This window comes from Leptidea sinapis, chromosome 3, assembly GCF_905404315.1.
Source record: "Leptidea sinapis chromosome 3, ilLepSina1.1, whole genome shotgun sequence".
Taxonomy (NCBI): domain Eukaryota; kingdom Metazoa; phylum Arthropoda; class Insecta; order Lepidoptera; family Pieridae; genus Leptidea; species Leptidea sinapis.
Window position 1 is genome coordinate 5,974,765 of NC_066267.1, and position 16,372 is coordinate 5,991,136.

A 16,372-nucleotide genomic window follows, 5' to 3' on the forward strand; every position below is an offset into this window, starting at 1 on the left:
CTTGGTACGGCGTTTAGCTTTTTGTAAACTTTTATGTAAATGATAACGTTCAATGTCGGCACAGATCAGAAATAAACCGATTGGTATTCCAACTTCATTCGTGCGTTAAGGTTGGTAAGAGTGACGAAATTTTTTTTTTTACGAGAATAAGGGACGAGACGTGCAGGACGTACAGCTGATGGTAATTGATACGCCCTGCTATTACAATGCGATGCCGCTCAGGATTCTTGAAAAACCCCAAAAATTCTGAGCGGCACTACAATTGCGCTCGTCACCTTGAGACATAAGATGTTAAGTCTCATTTGCCCAGTAATTTCACTAGCTACGGCGCCCTTCAGACCGAAACACAGTAATGCTTACACATTACTGCTTCACGGTAGAAATAGGCGCCGTTGTGGTACCCATAATCTAGCCGGCATCTTGTGCAAAGGAGCCTCCCACTGGTAAATTATATTAAACTGAAGGTCATCCGGTTTATAACGATTTAAAAATCTCAATGGATATTTGTACATATTTAAAAAACCGTGTGTTTAGTTATTTATCTACGCACGCAAGAAGTTACACTTCTTTAATGTAACAAAAGAAAAAACCTGAAAAAAGTATTCCCCGTGCTATTTTGTTAATGTCGAAAGAACAATATAGTTATCCAAATGATTTGAGTTTTCTTTAGTGTTAATTCCGCTTTCGTCCGAGACTTTGGCGAGACAACATGTCCTGAGGATGCCTCGTGTAGAGGCGAAACACGTGTCGAATTGTTAAGAGACAAATATTGGCGGAATTAACACTAAAGAAAACTCAAATTATTTGGATAATTATGGATTTCCGCAAAGTAACGCCTACTTCAATAAATATAACAATATAGTGATTAAAATATAACCAATACAGATATTATTAGACATCATTTTATATAGTTAGAGAAACTGTTTTTTTTTTTCTATTTTACAATTTATACGCATTGAAATTTATTTAATTCTCGTCCATTAATTGTGGTTTAGTAGACACATGAGTTAAAAAAAGGCTTATGGTGGCTGTATATATTATACAAATGGTCTAGTTGACCAGCTACGTCAGGGAGTCGAATTTGCGTGACGGTGTGCGCGCGCATCCTAAATTCACTCAGATAATTTTTCCCTAACGCGCCAAAAGACGTGTAACTTCAAATATATTTTCTACATTTCTAAATCGAAAATTTTATATTTTCCAGTTCGGGACTAGATTACGGTTGTCTTCATCACCGTAATCATAAAAAAAAAATCAAAAATTAAAAATATAAAATTCACCTAAATAAATAAATTTTCCACTAAATCATTTTGGAAGAGCCAGTAAGTCTAGTAGCCGCGCGTTGTAGCCGTTCTGAAGTGAAGTGAGTAACATCCACATAAGGGTTATTAAAATTTTCGTTTTCAAATGTACAATTTAATGCGTTGAAACTTTCAATTATTTACTGTAAGTTTAAGATTTATTGTTTATGATCACGGTAAAGTAGTTCTATTATATTAACATAATATATAATGTTATTACTGTATTCTACACCGAAATTTGTTGCACCGTTTCTTCTCTCTCAGAGCGCCATTTGTTTCTGAAATGGTGGTAGTGATTTGATTAAAATGAAAAGGAATCTTGGAAGGAAAAAAAGTTTGGTGGAAATAAATGACTTTTAATGTTTCTTTCGTTCGCTTAAATTTTTTATCTTTGGTATTCGATCATTGTATTACTGAAGGTTTTCATTTTATGCTGAAATTCTATTCATTTTCCACAATAAAATTATTCATATTATTCTTGTGACTATCTATAATAATATTATTTGTGAGGTTGTAGGGGGTAATGTCTGGATCTACTGAACCGATTTTGAAAATTCTGTTATTAATAGAAAGCCAAATAGGATATAATAAATAGTAGTTAAAAAAAATTAAAAATACGCTATTTACAGAATTTTTAGTTTGGTTTATTTATAAAAGCATGTTTTTTTTTTAATTTTTCTTTTTAATTGCACTTAATTGTATTTGTTGAATTTCCTAATATTAGATAAACCTATTAAAGATAATGGTTAAAATTTAAAATTAACATCAATTCAACACGATAGACGAAAATTATATAAATTAAAAATCTTAGGAAAATGGTATAATTTGTATTGTCATCGGTCCTCGATAAATCTACGAATTTTGAACAAAATCTGGCCATTTAAGTGGGTCAAAATCGCGCCCAAATGAGTCGGTTACAAATAAACAGTCAGCTCCGACGCACGACTGGAGTTTACTCCTCAAGAACGATAAAAAGGCATAAAAAGGCATTTATTTTCTCAAAATTTATTCCTTTAGAATTATTTTTGATGTCATTTCTAATAACTACTAGATACTACTACCGCTTCGGACACAAATTGCGTTCAAGAAACTCTCCCAGCATTCTTTTTTTGCGCTCTTTTCAATAAAATATACAATATTGTACAATCATTTCTATCGCTATAAAATAATCACAATCTAGTCCCAGTCCGATCATTTAAATATTCAGCAGTGGAGTAATAGGATTTACGACAGAGCCATTTTTTTTTATAAATCATTTAAATTTATTTATAGATAATGCCTGAACAGTATCTGGGACTTAATTATAGCAGTGTATACATTTACCCTTAAAGCTATTATGTATCTTATGAAGCCTACTAGAATTAGTTACAAGCAATCCCTTCTTTCTAGTGTTATAATAATGATAATCACTCTTAAGAGCAAAAAGGTGACGATTTTTGTGAACGTATATAAATGTTCATAAATGTACTGACAATGAACAGTCATAATATCTATTTCTTTAAATTTTTCTTTGAGGGACTGTCTATAACCAAGCTGATATATAGCACGAACAGCTCTCTTTTGCAGAGCAAACACTATATCAATGTCAGCAGCATGACCCCATAGTAAAATACCGATTGTCGTTGAACAGGTACTAAACAAAATCAAGTCCAATGGAGTCGGTTACAAACAGACATTCAGCAGAAGCTAGAACAGAAAGATTGACATATTAAAGAATATATATATATTTATTTTACACACAAGTATATAATATATACACACACACACACACACACACACACACAACTGAAAATTGAAAGGTGAAATGATGCGCACCAAAAACGTTTGATGAGTAGGTTTTACTCTTCATATTTTTCTCATACCGGACGCCTTAATGAAAATCGTTTCTTAAGGGGTAAATTCCAAAAAGCGTGTAAAAGTGAAGACTTTTTCGTAGTAGTTAAAGTAGGTAGGAGTAAGTGGGAGTAAAACGGTCGAACGAAAGCATTACTTACGAACGCTCACGTAAAAATGAAAGATATATATGATTGTTTAGTATATATACCAACTAAATGCTTACAAAATCGACGGTATGATTTAGTTATTAATAAGTACATAGCCGTTTCATTGTAATAAAAGCGTTGCGAATATAAACAGCTTATAAATACTTTTTATTTTGATGTTATGTTTTGGTTTGTTTATTTTTCTACTTAATAGAACATGCAGATAATTTTATGGCTTAATATGTGGCATCTACGTATTAGCGATTTCCTAAAATGTTTGTGATGCAAATGTTGCCACAGCATAAACAACTTTTATAAATAATAACACGCCTTATAAATGAATCGATTTTAAAACGAACCCGAGTTGTTGCACCCGTTGTTCTCATCTCAATAAGTGATTTAAATATCCTATTTTCAGAATTTATTTGAATTCTGATTTACAGAATAAGACACCTGAATGGTGGACTTCACTTTTTTTTATTTTTATGGAATAGGAGGACAAACGAGCGTACGGGTCACCTGTTGTTAAGTGATCACCGCCGCCCACAATCTCTTGCAACACCAGAGGAATCACAGGAGCGTTGCCGGCCTTTAAGGAAGGTGTACGCGCTTTTTTTGAAGGTACCCATGTCGTATCGTCCCGGAATCACCGCACAAGGAAGCTCATTCCACAGCTTTGTAGTACGTGGAAGAAAGCTCCTTGAAAACCGCACTGTGGAGGACCGCCACACATCCAGATGGTGAGGATGATATCCTAACTTGTGGCGTGTCGTGCGAAGGTGGAATTCGGCGGCAGGAATCAGGTTAAACAGCTCTTCGGAACACTCCCCGTGATAAATGCGGTAGAAGACACACAATGAAGTGACGTCTCTACGCAACGCCAAGTGATCCAGCCGTTCACAGAGCACTGGCTCCCCGACAATTCGAACTGCTCTGCGTTGCACGCGGTCAAATGGATCGAGCTGAAACTGGGGTGCGCTAGACCAGTGATGACAGCAATACTCCATGTGTGGCCGGACCTGCGCTTTGTAGAGCGCTAGTATGTGGGCCGGCTTGAAGTATTGCCGTGCTCTATTAATGACGCTATGAATTGTGAACTGTATTACAATGTATATATATTCTTTGATTAACGTGTTACATTTAAATAAAACACTTTTTAATGGATTATAATGGGTGTAATTGTAACTGTGTATTTACATTAGTTTTGCGTAAAAGTTACATTTTTATTATCAGTGCCCCTGAACGCGACCTTGAAAGGTCATGAAACCTGGGGTTGTTTTATTTAAACTGTATTACATCGCTATTTGATTTTTAATTTTCATACTTTCATACAGCAATCCGTTGTAAATTGACGACTTGTTAATGGTAATTAAATAAATAAATAAGCCTTTTATTCAGACTATTAATAAGCTAATATCATACAAACTAAAAAATAAAATTTGACCACCAGCTTTCTACTGGTATATATTTTTTTAGTCTGTGTGCCCTTAAGAATAGGCCTCCTTTGACTTCTTCAATAGTTCTCTGTCTTTTGCTGTCCTAGTCCATAGCTTTCCACCTGTCTTTTCAATGTCATCTCACCATCTTTTATTGTGCCATTCTCTAATTATTTTTCCGATTCTTGGATTGGTTGTTACCTTTTTGTTCCACTTATCAATTCATCTTAATATGGTATGTCCAGCCCATCTCCACTTCAATAGTAATCTCACAAAAAATGTACATAATTACTTACTTTTTAGGAAAATATTCGTGAAATGAAAACAACAACATCGGGGAGGGTAGGACAGAATGCGATGGATGAGAGGCAGCCGGGTGATGGAGCCAGCTCTCATGTGCCGGAAGACCAGGTAGAGATATATGTAGAGCATGTTAATAACATGATTAAAACCTACTTTATTTAATAGAAAGATTGTATTGCACCCAATCCTAATCATTCAAATAAGCTTTTAAAAAATAATTGTAAAATTTATACAATTCAGTCAATTCGAGCCGACTTTCCCGAACGAGCGTTATACAACCGTACGTACACTCCCATAATTAAATAAACCATGATAGTTAAATAATATCAACTAAGTATTAATATTTATATAAAAAAAATTAACAATTTCTTATTGAACCAACGGCCTTTCGCGTTTCGTGAGAGTGCTCTTCCAACTGAACCAACCGTTCAAGTGACGTATCATCATAAAATATTTATTCCTTTTATTTGTGTATTAATCCCAGAAGTGAGGGTTATCACTTAAAAACATAACAAATTGTTTAGATTTGCAAGAGCGACATTTCAAGTAAATTTACTAATATGCAAATATTGGGGTTGAGCAGGTTATCAACTGTAAAGTAGATCCTGTAGATGAATCCACAACCTGTATACGTAATACGTCACTCGAACGGTTAGCTTAGTTGGAAGAGCACTGGGACGGAACGAGAGGTCGTGGGTTCAAGTCCCGCAACGTTCATAAAATTTTGTGTTCATATTTTATTTGTGTGAAATAAAATTGTAAAATATCGGTAAGCCTAATATTATTATTGACAATCTTGTAATTTTTACATAGAATAGCGAGGTTTTACATAATCGATGTCGCCGTCAAAAACTATGTAATATATGTTCAATATACAACAGAATAATTCAACCGGTAACATAATATTAGTGAATAGATTTAGCAAATTGAATCAGAGCTCTGCGCTTGAATACAAACTTTAATCAAATCCCTTAAACTCGATTACCGCATTACTAACTCACACGAACTATTTGATAACCCTGAATTAGTGCGAGTAGCTGCCACTTGTGAAGTTGACGGAGCGTAAGGGTTTCCGCATACCATATTATTAAATTCAGCACTGGGTGTACATACCCTTTATATTTGAATTGAACCCTATGTCATGTACATTGATCTGTGTATAAATTCATTTCATGCGTAACCCAACACAGGATATCACATTCAAAATGTCCCAAATTATATTATACTTTGCAGTCTGACCATAAGTACATACTTACTACATACGAATACATTTATACATTTTTTATGACTCAATGTAATCTTGATAAAACTTATATTATCTATTAAATATCTCGTCAACTGAGCCTTTCTCTGATTTTTAAGAATGTACAAAACTTGAACAAAAAACATCTTATAGGACATCTTCGAACCGGGGTCTTCTGCTTTCCGGATCACCCAATGTCCCATCTGAGCTATTATAGTCTTGTATATAGTAGCGAAATTTACCTTTGTATTCTAATGTTATTGTAGCTGTTACTCATTAAAGCACGGATAAAATTATTAATTTTTAAAATTGAAACCTAGTTAGATCGATTTCTCACCTCCGAAACTACCTGTATACTAAATTTTAATAAAAATCGTTGGAGCGGTTTCCGAGATTCAGATAATATATATACAAGAAATGCTCGCTTAAAGATATAAGACTGATTAAAGTCACATCAATAAATAATAGCAATTCTATTCGAAATTACTACGTTGTAACAATATTTTTGGCCAGACTTATAATTTAAAGCCTGAGATAATTTATATGTATACACTACGACAGCTGTAAAAACATTTAAAAAAATTGACTGTTAGGTTTAAAGATATTTATTTCTCATTAAGAACATAATATTGTCACTTACATGAGAAAATATAAATATAAATTTATCCGCCGTTCTTTACATGTTCAGTACATACATTATAGTACCTATTCTTCTTTAATTTTTTTTGACTGTTGTATCTATTTATACCAATGCTCGCACAGTTACACTAAAGTGACATACAAATCGCGAGTGTAAGACGTAGCTTGTCATACATACTAAACTCGTGTTCCTGGCATGTTTTCATCGGTCATCTAGCAGCAAAAGGCTCTATCTAGACATTTAAATTATCTAAGTTCGACGCATAAACTAATTCCTCAAGATCTATGTAGGATGTTACAGAATCTATATTTTCTATTATTAAAAAAGCGGAAAACTGTAAGTCAGGCTTGAACACAGTGTTTCACACACCAGTGAGAAAAAAAAAACAAACTATAAATTAAAGGCAAGTAAATGAAGGTTATTATAACGTATATTACTTTCTTAATGATACCACAGAGTGGACCACCCTCAAGCTATTTAATAATAATTTTTATTGTACGATATTATATTGTGTCAAAATTGTACTAAAAAAATGGAGCCCGCTGAGTTTCTTGCGCCAGTTCTTCTCAGGTCTGAGGCATACTTTTCGAAGGGGTGGGTACAAAAGGTTTTACGGTCAAGAATTGATTTTAAATCCTATTTCGAATTTGTATTTCAATCATTTTTTGGGTAAAGAGCGACAAACGGGATCACCTGATATTCAAAATCACCGCCACCTATACTCTGTTACAATACTTGAGGAATAATGGGAGCGTTTCAGGCCTTTTAGGCAGTTGTAATTACGTGCTCTTTAAAGTTTTGTACCCGAAGGGTTAACAACAGAAAACTTTTAACTTGGAGCATCAGTTTGCATGTTTTTCTTTAGATTTTTTGGTAACTGAACTTAGGAGGATCAGTTCACATCCAGGTAGTGGGGATACTATATCTTCGAACAAGTAGTTTAATGAAAATTTATAACTATTATATTAATATACAGGGTGTCTCAAAGTTATGGGACATGAAGGGAAAGTACCTTAAATATCGTAGATAGCTATCTATGGAATGATTATATCTCTATTTTTCGGACGTCATCGTCGGCAATAAACAACTTTCTTGAAATTTGACTCAAACATTTTACGTTGTTCCCTTCTTCTAAAATACTATGTTACTTAAGAAGAGTTATTAGTTTTTGGCCATTCTTTCGATTGGCATCATAAAAGTAGGGATTTTTTTTTTTTTACTATTAAGTCGGTTCGAGTCCCAGACGAGGCAAGTAATTTTTAAGAAAATCTTTGAATGCAGAATTACTAACTTTTAAAAATAGCATAAAGTCTTCTTTTAGTAAAATACCGTATCAACGATATTTAAGGTACTTTCCCTTCATGTCCCATAACTTTGGGACAGCCTGTATAAACTTAGTTTTAATATGTTTAAAGTTCTTAAGTCATATTTTTATCCTCTTTTGTACGTATATCGAATAGTTGAAATGTATAAAGATATAAAATGCATTTATTTTCTCAAAATTGATTCCTTAAGAATTATTTTTGATATCAGTTCTCACCTACCACCGCTTCGGAAACAAATGGCGCTCTGAGAGAGTAGAAGCGGCGCAAGAAACTCCCCCAGCATTCTTTTGCACTATTTCAAATAAAATATTGTACTGTCATTGTTATTGCTATAAAATAATCATAATCTAGTCCCAGGCTGTCCGATCACTTATATATTCAACTGTGGAGAATTAATGATTATATATTATTCTATATATTATATTACTTATTTATAGATAATGTCTGAACAATCGACAAAAATTGAGTTAAGAACTAAGCTCTATTTTGAGCAATTCACGCACACTAACACAAAGTGTCATACAAATCGCGAGTGTAAGACGTAGCTTGTCACGCACACTAAACTAATATTCTCGGCCTGCTTTTATCGGTTGTCTATCAGCGAGAGACTCTATTTAGACGTCATTTACCCTTAAAGCAATTATCTATCGAAATCGACTACACCTTTAAGTTATTTGGATGGGATCGCTGTGGTTAACAGTATGTTGCCAAATTGTGTAGTAGCCCCTATATTATGTAAAAATTTAAACTTATTTTATGTGCAATTAACAATTTTCATTCATTCAAATCATTTGCTTGTGGAGAAAATTTGAACATAAGATAAAATATATAACGGTTCTCCTAAGGTTTTTTTAACTCGACCATTGGATTGTTAGTTATCGAACTAAAGTTTTTTTTTTCATAATATACTAACTATGACATATATCCACAGCTACGAGTTAGCGATGATGATGGCTCAACCAACAGCACGAGGAACAGCGTCGATCCATTCCGAGCAGAAAATGATCCAGGTATGAAGTCTGAACGTCTATATGTCTATTTTGAAGAACTTTCTAGAACTAGTCATCTCTGGTCGGCTTGATTCTTTGCCGTTTTATTGATTGTAGTGCCGCTCAGAGCTTTTGGATTCAAGAATATATTGTTACTAACTGTGTTTAATCGTTCTTATAAATCAGAAGTTAAAATGATATTTAAACTGATCCTTTTTTTTTAAAGCTCACATTTTCGAATGGTTCACATTTTCATTATGCATTTATAATGGGGGTTAAAATTATCGCAATTACCTATCACCTCTTAAAGAGAATACTTTAGATAACCAAAAACCCTGTCTTTATAATAAAAGTAGAAATTAATGGAATTTTAGATCTATATATATTATTATTGAAAAGTCCCAAGAACACACGACATGTGAAAACTTAAAAATGCCAATAATACGAAATACAACAATTATTTTTTGTATTCCTGAAGCTATAAGATCTACAATATAATAATTATAATTTTGTATAAATTACTCCAATAAATTTTGCACAAATAAATCATGGAATTTGCGGACTTGAAGTCTACGAAGAGCACGTTTTTTATTCCAGGTTTTCTATTTTGCAGGTAGACGTAAATTCTATTTAGCTTCTAGCGTTGCCGACTTGGCTAATCCTGAAGAAGCTCCGAGTAGTCTGCGAACTTCCCAGGAGTGTTCTGAACTTCTAGAAGGAGCTGGGTTGGTTGGAGTACTTAACTGGCCAAAATTTCACGCAAAATGGAGCCAACTAAGTTGTTTACTTGCGGAAACAAAAGCGCCTATACAATACCATACCGTTGCCGAGTTTTGATTTTAAGCTTAACTTTAATAGAGGTTCTACAGGGCTCTTTTCGTTTTAGTAATTCGTATAAACTCTATTCTATTCGTATCTACTCAGCGAGCAATAGCAAAACGTGACACGAACATATGAAAGCCCTCAAATCTTTCTTTTGTTCATCAAGAACATGCGTCATAGCACAGGCGGTGCACGTGAGGTGTGGATTGATGCATCTACTCAATAACTCTTATGTTTATTATTTTTTTTTTTATATTTTTTTTACTTACTCGTGTAAGGCATTAATTATCTCACGTGAGTATTTTTGTTGCATCACTTTACATATTTTTATTTATAATTAATTATAATTAAATACATTGTTGTTCATTTTTTTTTTTTCATTTTCATTCCTCTGGATGGCTCACTAAGAAACCCTGTGCGGAGCCAACCAGTGATTACCGTCTGCTATGTAATTTTATTTAATGTTAATAATTAATTAAATAGAACTAAGACTGACACTTAAACAATATTTATCTAACATTAAAGCATACCTATCTTATAACTAGCTGAACCGGCAAACGTTGTTTTGCCATATAAAGTATAATTCACGCGATAGTTTTATAAGTAATAAAATATTGCCTATATTATAGCCTGTACATCACTTTGTTCTATTGTCAATAGTTTTTGCAGCGCACGCAAAAATAGGTTTTCGATTTTACACCTTGTGTTACAAAATAGCAATTTTATTATGGATCCCTATTGAAAAAAAAAAACATAGCCTATAGCCTTCCTCGATAAATGGACTACCCAACACTGAAAGAATCTTTCAAGCTGCAGTGTTTGTTTATTTGTTTGTTTGAACGCGCTAATCTCTGGTACTACTGGTCCGATTTGAATGATTCTTTCAGTGTTGGGTAGTCCATTTATCGAGGAAGGCTATGTTTTTTGTTTTCAAAATTAGGGATCCGTAATAAAATTGCTATTTTGTAACACAAGGTGTAAAATCCAAAAACCTATTTTTGCGTGCGCTGCAAAAACTATTGACAATAGAACAAAATGATGTACAGGCTATAATATAGGCAATATTTTATCACTTTTAAAACTATCGCGTGAATTATACTTTATATGGCAAAACAACGTTTGCCGGGTCAGCTAGTATCAAATAACTGCACGTTTCATACTAAACTAAATTTCAAGCCTCTTAATACGTGGTATTTACATCCTCTTTGTAGTTGACTTATTGTCGCATTTAAGCTGTCGTGAGCGCGATTTTTTACAATCTCTAGAGCCTAAGGATTAACCTACAACCAATGCGACCATGTTCAAATAATTATAGGTGATAATTATTATGTTACAGTGACTACAGAGAGTATGCTCAGAACCGGGCGGTATTACAAGGGGATATACTGGCCTTCTATCACAAATAGTTTTAAGGTATGAGTTTGTACTGTACTAAATAGGTTTATTTATTTATAAGTACAAGAAAACATAACAAACACATCACAAGAACTGAACAATATAGGAAAGAGATACAAAATATAAATGTAGATGCGTCCTAACACATGTTTCACAAATACAATAATAACAAAAAGAAAAATCAAAGGTATACAGTCACAAAACGCAAACATTCACAGAAGTAACTAATTTGATTAAGCGTATTGATATAAAAAATCAAATAAATTAAATTCAATTCAACTTGGGGCATCGACAACAACGATTTTACTTTTAATTCTAAACCGTGTCTGAACGCAGCAGGGGAGCACGAAAATATGACGATGTCAAGAAAACAATTGTTATAAGATTTACACATCCTGTGTAATGGCGCGCGAACCCCAATGTTTGTTCTTGGGGACGATAGTTCTAAAGCTGAGAGACCTAGGAGACCTAGACCTACCTACCTACCTAGCCTACGAGACTCAGGAGCTCAGAAGAAGTCAGCTCACCAGTACCAGGTTACCTGTTCACCATATCTACGAATGTGAAGTTATATATTATTACTGAACAGCTATATAAATATTACTATAATACACACTGCAGCGACCAGCAAATGAGGGTTTGATGGACAAACGTGTAATGTCCATCAATGCCTATAGTCCGGTCAATTTAGACATGCAAAGTGCAATTTCCAACAAGCTGAAAATCAGGAAAATTGTTCAAAACATTATTATAAATAATATTTTTAAGTTTTGCATCTTTCCCGTGTATAGAAAAAATTTTACTCAAGGTCAAAAAAATGGGGTTTTCGCGATTTTCAGTAAAACGGTAAATTTTGTCATAAAAGTACCCCAGACAAAGTTTGTAGATCATAAAATTATCTATATAAAATTTATCAATACTTTTTTGCTACAAGCCACCGTTTCTGAGATATAACTATTCAAAAAGTTGCAAAAACGTATTTCGTACTTTTCTTAAATAATGCGTGGAAATTAAAACTAAACGGCTTTTGTCGCCTTTTGAATTTGGTGACGCTAAAGTTAGTTCATCACACTCTTTGTCATCACTTGAATTCGTTTTGTCAAACACAATATTTACTTTTTAAAATCAATGACGAACAACGAACAATAATTTACCTTCCAATTTCTCGCGTAAAATGTAATATTTTTTTCAATAAGCTCTCTATTTGCAAGCCAGTTCCAAATTTAAATAAAACATTGGATCCTAGCTTGCCATGGCTTGGAGTAATAGTTCGTTCCATTTTTAAATTACTCGACACATAATCTAGAGTCTTCTTCTTCTTCTTTTTGGTTTATTGGCTCCGCGCGTTCAGCGATTGAGCCATTGTCAAGTTTGTAATCTGGAGTCTGTGTGTTAAAAAAATATTATGTAGTATTTACATCCTCTTTGATCATAATACTCGTAGATATTCTATATAGCTACGCACCTAAACATAATTTTATGATCTCACAAAATTATAATTTAGGTATTTAATTGAATATAGTTGAATTTGTTTTTTTTTTCAGGATGAAACTGTAGAGCTCTCATATCAAAGATATTCAAGACGACAACGACAGAAATCTCTCATCATGGTTAATGTCGTTGACTTAGCACTTAAGGTACGCTAGAACCTTAAATTTATGAACCTTAACATTTTGTTTTTAATGTTGCTTATTGCATGGAATCCATAATGCGATAAGATATTTTTCTGTGAGATGATTACAAATTCAGATGCAGGAATCACTTCGAACAGCATTTTTGCAAAGTTTCGATCATCTTAATATATATTTTAAAAACATTCATTATTTTTAGTATTTGCTTTGATTAAATAAAACTTTTTTAAGGATTAAAACGCCTGAAATTGTATCTGTGTTTTTACTTTGCTTAAAAGTCCCCCTGAAAATGTGATCTGGGAAGGTCACCAAACGTCCGGTTAACCAGTGGGAGGCTCCTTTGCATAGGATACCAGCTAGGTTATGGGTACCTCAACGACCTATTTCTGCCTTGAAGCAGAAATGTGTAAGCATTACTATGATTCGGTCTAAGGAGCGCCATAGGTAGTGAAATTACCGGGCAAATGAGACATCTTATATCTCAAAGTGACGAGCACATTTGTAGTACCGCTCAGAATTTTTGGGCTTATCGAGAACGGCATTGCACTGTAAAGGGCAGGGCGTATCTATTATCATCAGCTGAACGTCCAGTTCGTCTAGTCCTTTATGGTCATTAAAAAATAACTAAAATCATAATAAAAATGTAATGTTTTGCGCAAACTTAATGTAAAAACACGTTTACAATTACACGCGTTTTAATTAATTGATTTAAACATTAAATTATAATTATTCATGAATATTTATCTCATCTCCTCAACTATTTATATATCAACTATTATTATTTTCATTTTGATTATTATATACATATATCTAATATATTTGAGATTAATCATGTAACTAACTTACAAAACATAAATATTTTTTGTTTATTTTCAGATATGTTTAGCAATAGTTTACACCTTATCAAATCGGAGTAATAGTAAGTAGTTTATATTATAAATATAATATTATACATAACAAATCTATTATTAAAAAAAACTGTAGTAAATGGGGGTAGGTATTTAGGAGAAATCAATGGCATTAAGAGTAGACCTCTTAACAATATTTTGCACTGATTAATATATTTGTACTAAACTTGTGGTTAACATATTTCAAAGTTTGTTTCATAGATAATTTATGCGTCAAGATAGACAGTGACAGCTGTGAACACACTGTTAAAAATAGCGGCAAACTGTTAGCCTCTATTATATTCGAAACGCACGCACCTTAAAACGAATTAGGAGTACCTGGAGTCCTAAGATAAAGGCCCTAGCTAAGTTTAGGCTCCAGCCTCTCGTATTTACCGGTGTAGTGTGTACGTCATTATACATTCACGGCCTTACAAATCAACTTGGTATAGAATTATATCTGAGAATAAACCAAGAATATAAATAATAATAATAATATAAGCCTTTATTCAGATAGTATTATTTACATATGTACTTACAAACTATCCTTAACTAAGTATCTATCACTATCTGGTTGTCTATTGACAAAGGCCTCTTCCAACTTCTTCCACTCTTTTCTATCTTTAGCTAACCTATACCAAGTCTTGCCTGCTATCGTGCTAAGTTCATCTGACCATCTCCTGTATTGTCCCCCGGTTTCCTTTTTAAATTTCTGGGATACCAGTCTGTGATACATTTGCTCCATTTGTCTATACCCCGAAGGGTGTGTTCCGTCCAGCGCCATTTAAATTTTCTTATAGCATTAGTGACATTAGTGATTTTTGTTTTCTGTCTTAAGTCTGTGTTAACTTAACTTTGTGTTTTATTAATATTCAGCATACTCCTCTCCATGGCTCTTTGGCAAGTCTCTAGTTTTTTAATCTGTCTTTGCGTAGGCGACCAAGTCTGACAACCGTATGTACCAATACAGGAAGTACACAAGTATTATAGAGTTTTCTTTTTATGTTTATTTTGATATCTTTGCTTTTCATTACTTCTTTGAGTCCCCAGTATTTTTTCCAAGCATGTCCTATTCTTGTATCAATTTCGTATCTTTTTGTGATATAACTTGTCCTAGGTAAGTGTATTGATGTACATATTCGATATTGTTATTGCTTACTACAATTGGTTGTTCTGACCTGTTTATCATTGCTTTTGTTTTGGCAATATTCATAGTCAGACCCACTAGGCGACTTTGTCTTTCGAGGTCATCTATCATTTCCACTAGTTCCAAATGAGAGGAGGCAAAAACTATTAAGTCATCCGCGAATCTTAGATTGCCTTATTTTATACCTTTAATATTAAGGCCCTTTTCCATCCAATTAAGATTTCAGACGATATCTTCTAGAACTGCGGCAAAAAGTTTTGGTGATAAGGGGTCACCTTGGCGTAAACCACGCTCTATATTTATTTCTTTTCCTTCTCTATCTAGCTTAACTTTAGCTTTACTGTTTTTGTAAATATTTCTTATAACTTTGATATATTTGTTGTGAACTACCTGGTTTTTGAGCGCCTGCCATATACTGTCATGTTCAATTGTATCAAAGGCCTTTCTGTAATCTATAAAACAACAGTAGAACGGGATATCATATTCTTTGTTTTTTTCCATTATTTGTCTCACCACATGTATGTGATCTACTGTTGAATAACCACTTCTAAATCCAGCTTGTTCGCGGGGTTGGTTTTCATTGAGTACTCTCGTTATTCTACTGAGGATTATTTTTGCGAAAATTTTATATATATTCGACGTTTGGCTTATGGGTCTATAGTTGCTGATATCACTTTTATTGCCTTTTTTATGGACCAGTGTTATTGTAGACGTTTTCCATTGATGTGGAATGTTTTCTGTGAATATAATTTTATTAAATAGCTTTTGTAAAATAGGAGCGACTAATTCTTTACAAGATAGGAGCATTTCATTAGTTATGCTATCGGGTCCAGGGACTTTGTCTCTTTTTTGAGTCTCAATGGCAACTTCGACCTCTCTCAGTAGTATTTCTGGTACTCCGTAACTTTCTGTCGAGTCCACTAATTCTGTCTGTTTTCTACTACTTGCATACAGGTTGTGATAAAAGTCTCTAGCTATGGCTATTAGATCTCGTCGTTTCGTTTTAATATATCCTTTCTTATCAGTTAATTTTGGTATCCATTCTTTTTTATCTGCCAACTTCCGCACAGCTTTTTTAATGCCTCCTGTTTGAACTATGTATTTTTCGAATGATCTTAATCTTTGCACTTGTTTGTCTTTTCTAATATTTTGTCTTATTTGTTTGCTAAGACAAGCAATTTCTGTTCGGTCCGATTTTGTCTTGTTTTCTTTTCTAATTAACACGGCTCTCTTATCCAAAAGATTCATCGATAGAGTTGATATATCTCGTG

At 33.5% G+C, this 16,372-nt stretch overlaps 1 protein-coding gene across 1 annotated transcript in view; it reads left to right on the forward strand.

Annotated features, from left to right (window-relative positions):
- The window catches only part of LOC126979377 (adenylyl cyclase 78C-like), a 109,367-nt gene that overhangs the window by 59,136 nt on the left and 33,859 nt on the right, over positions 1-16,372 (forward strand). Inside the window, exons 2-6 of the mRNA XM_050828631.1 lie at positions 5,023-5,130; positions 9,162-9,240; positions 11,378-11,454; positions 12,981-13,073; positions 13,944-13,986. Coding sequence (XP_050684588.1) covers positions 5,038-5,130; positions 9,162-9,240; positions 11,378-11,454; positions 12,981-13,073; positions 13,944-13,986 — 385 coding nt within the window. The 5' untranslated portion in view covers positions 5,023-5,037. The remainder of the gene's footprint in view (positions 1-5,022; positions 5,131-9,161; positions 9,241-11,377; positions 11,455-12,980; positions 13,074-13,943; positions 13,987-16,372) is intronic.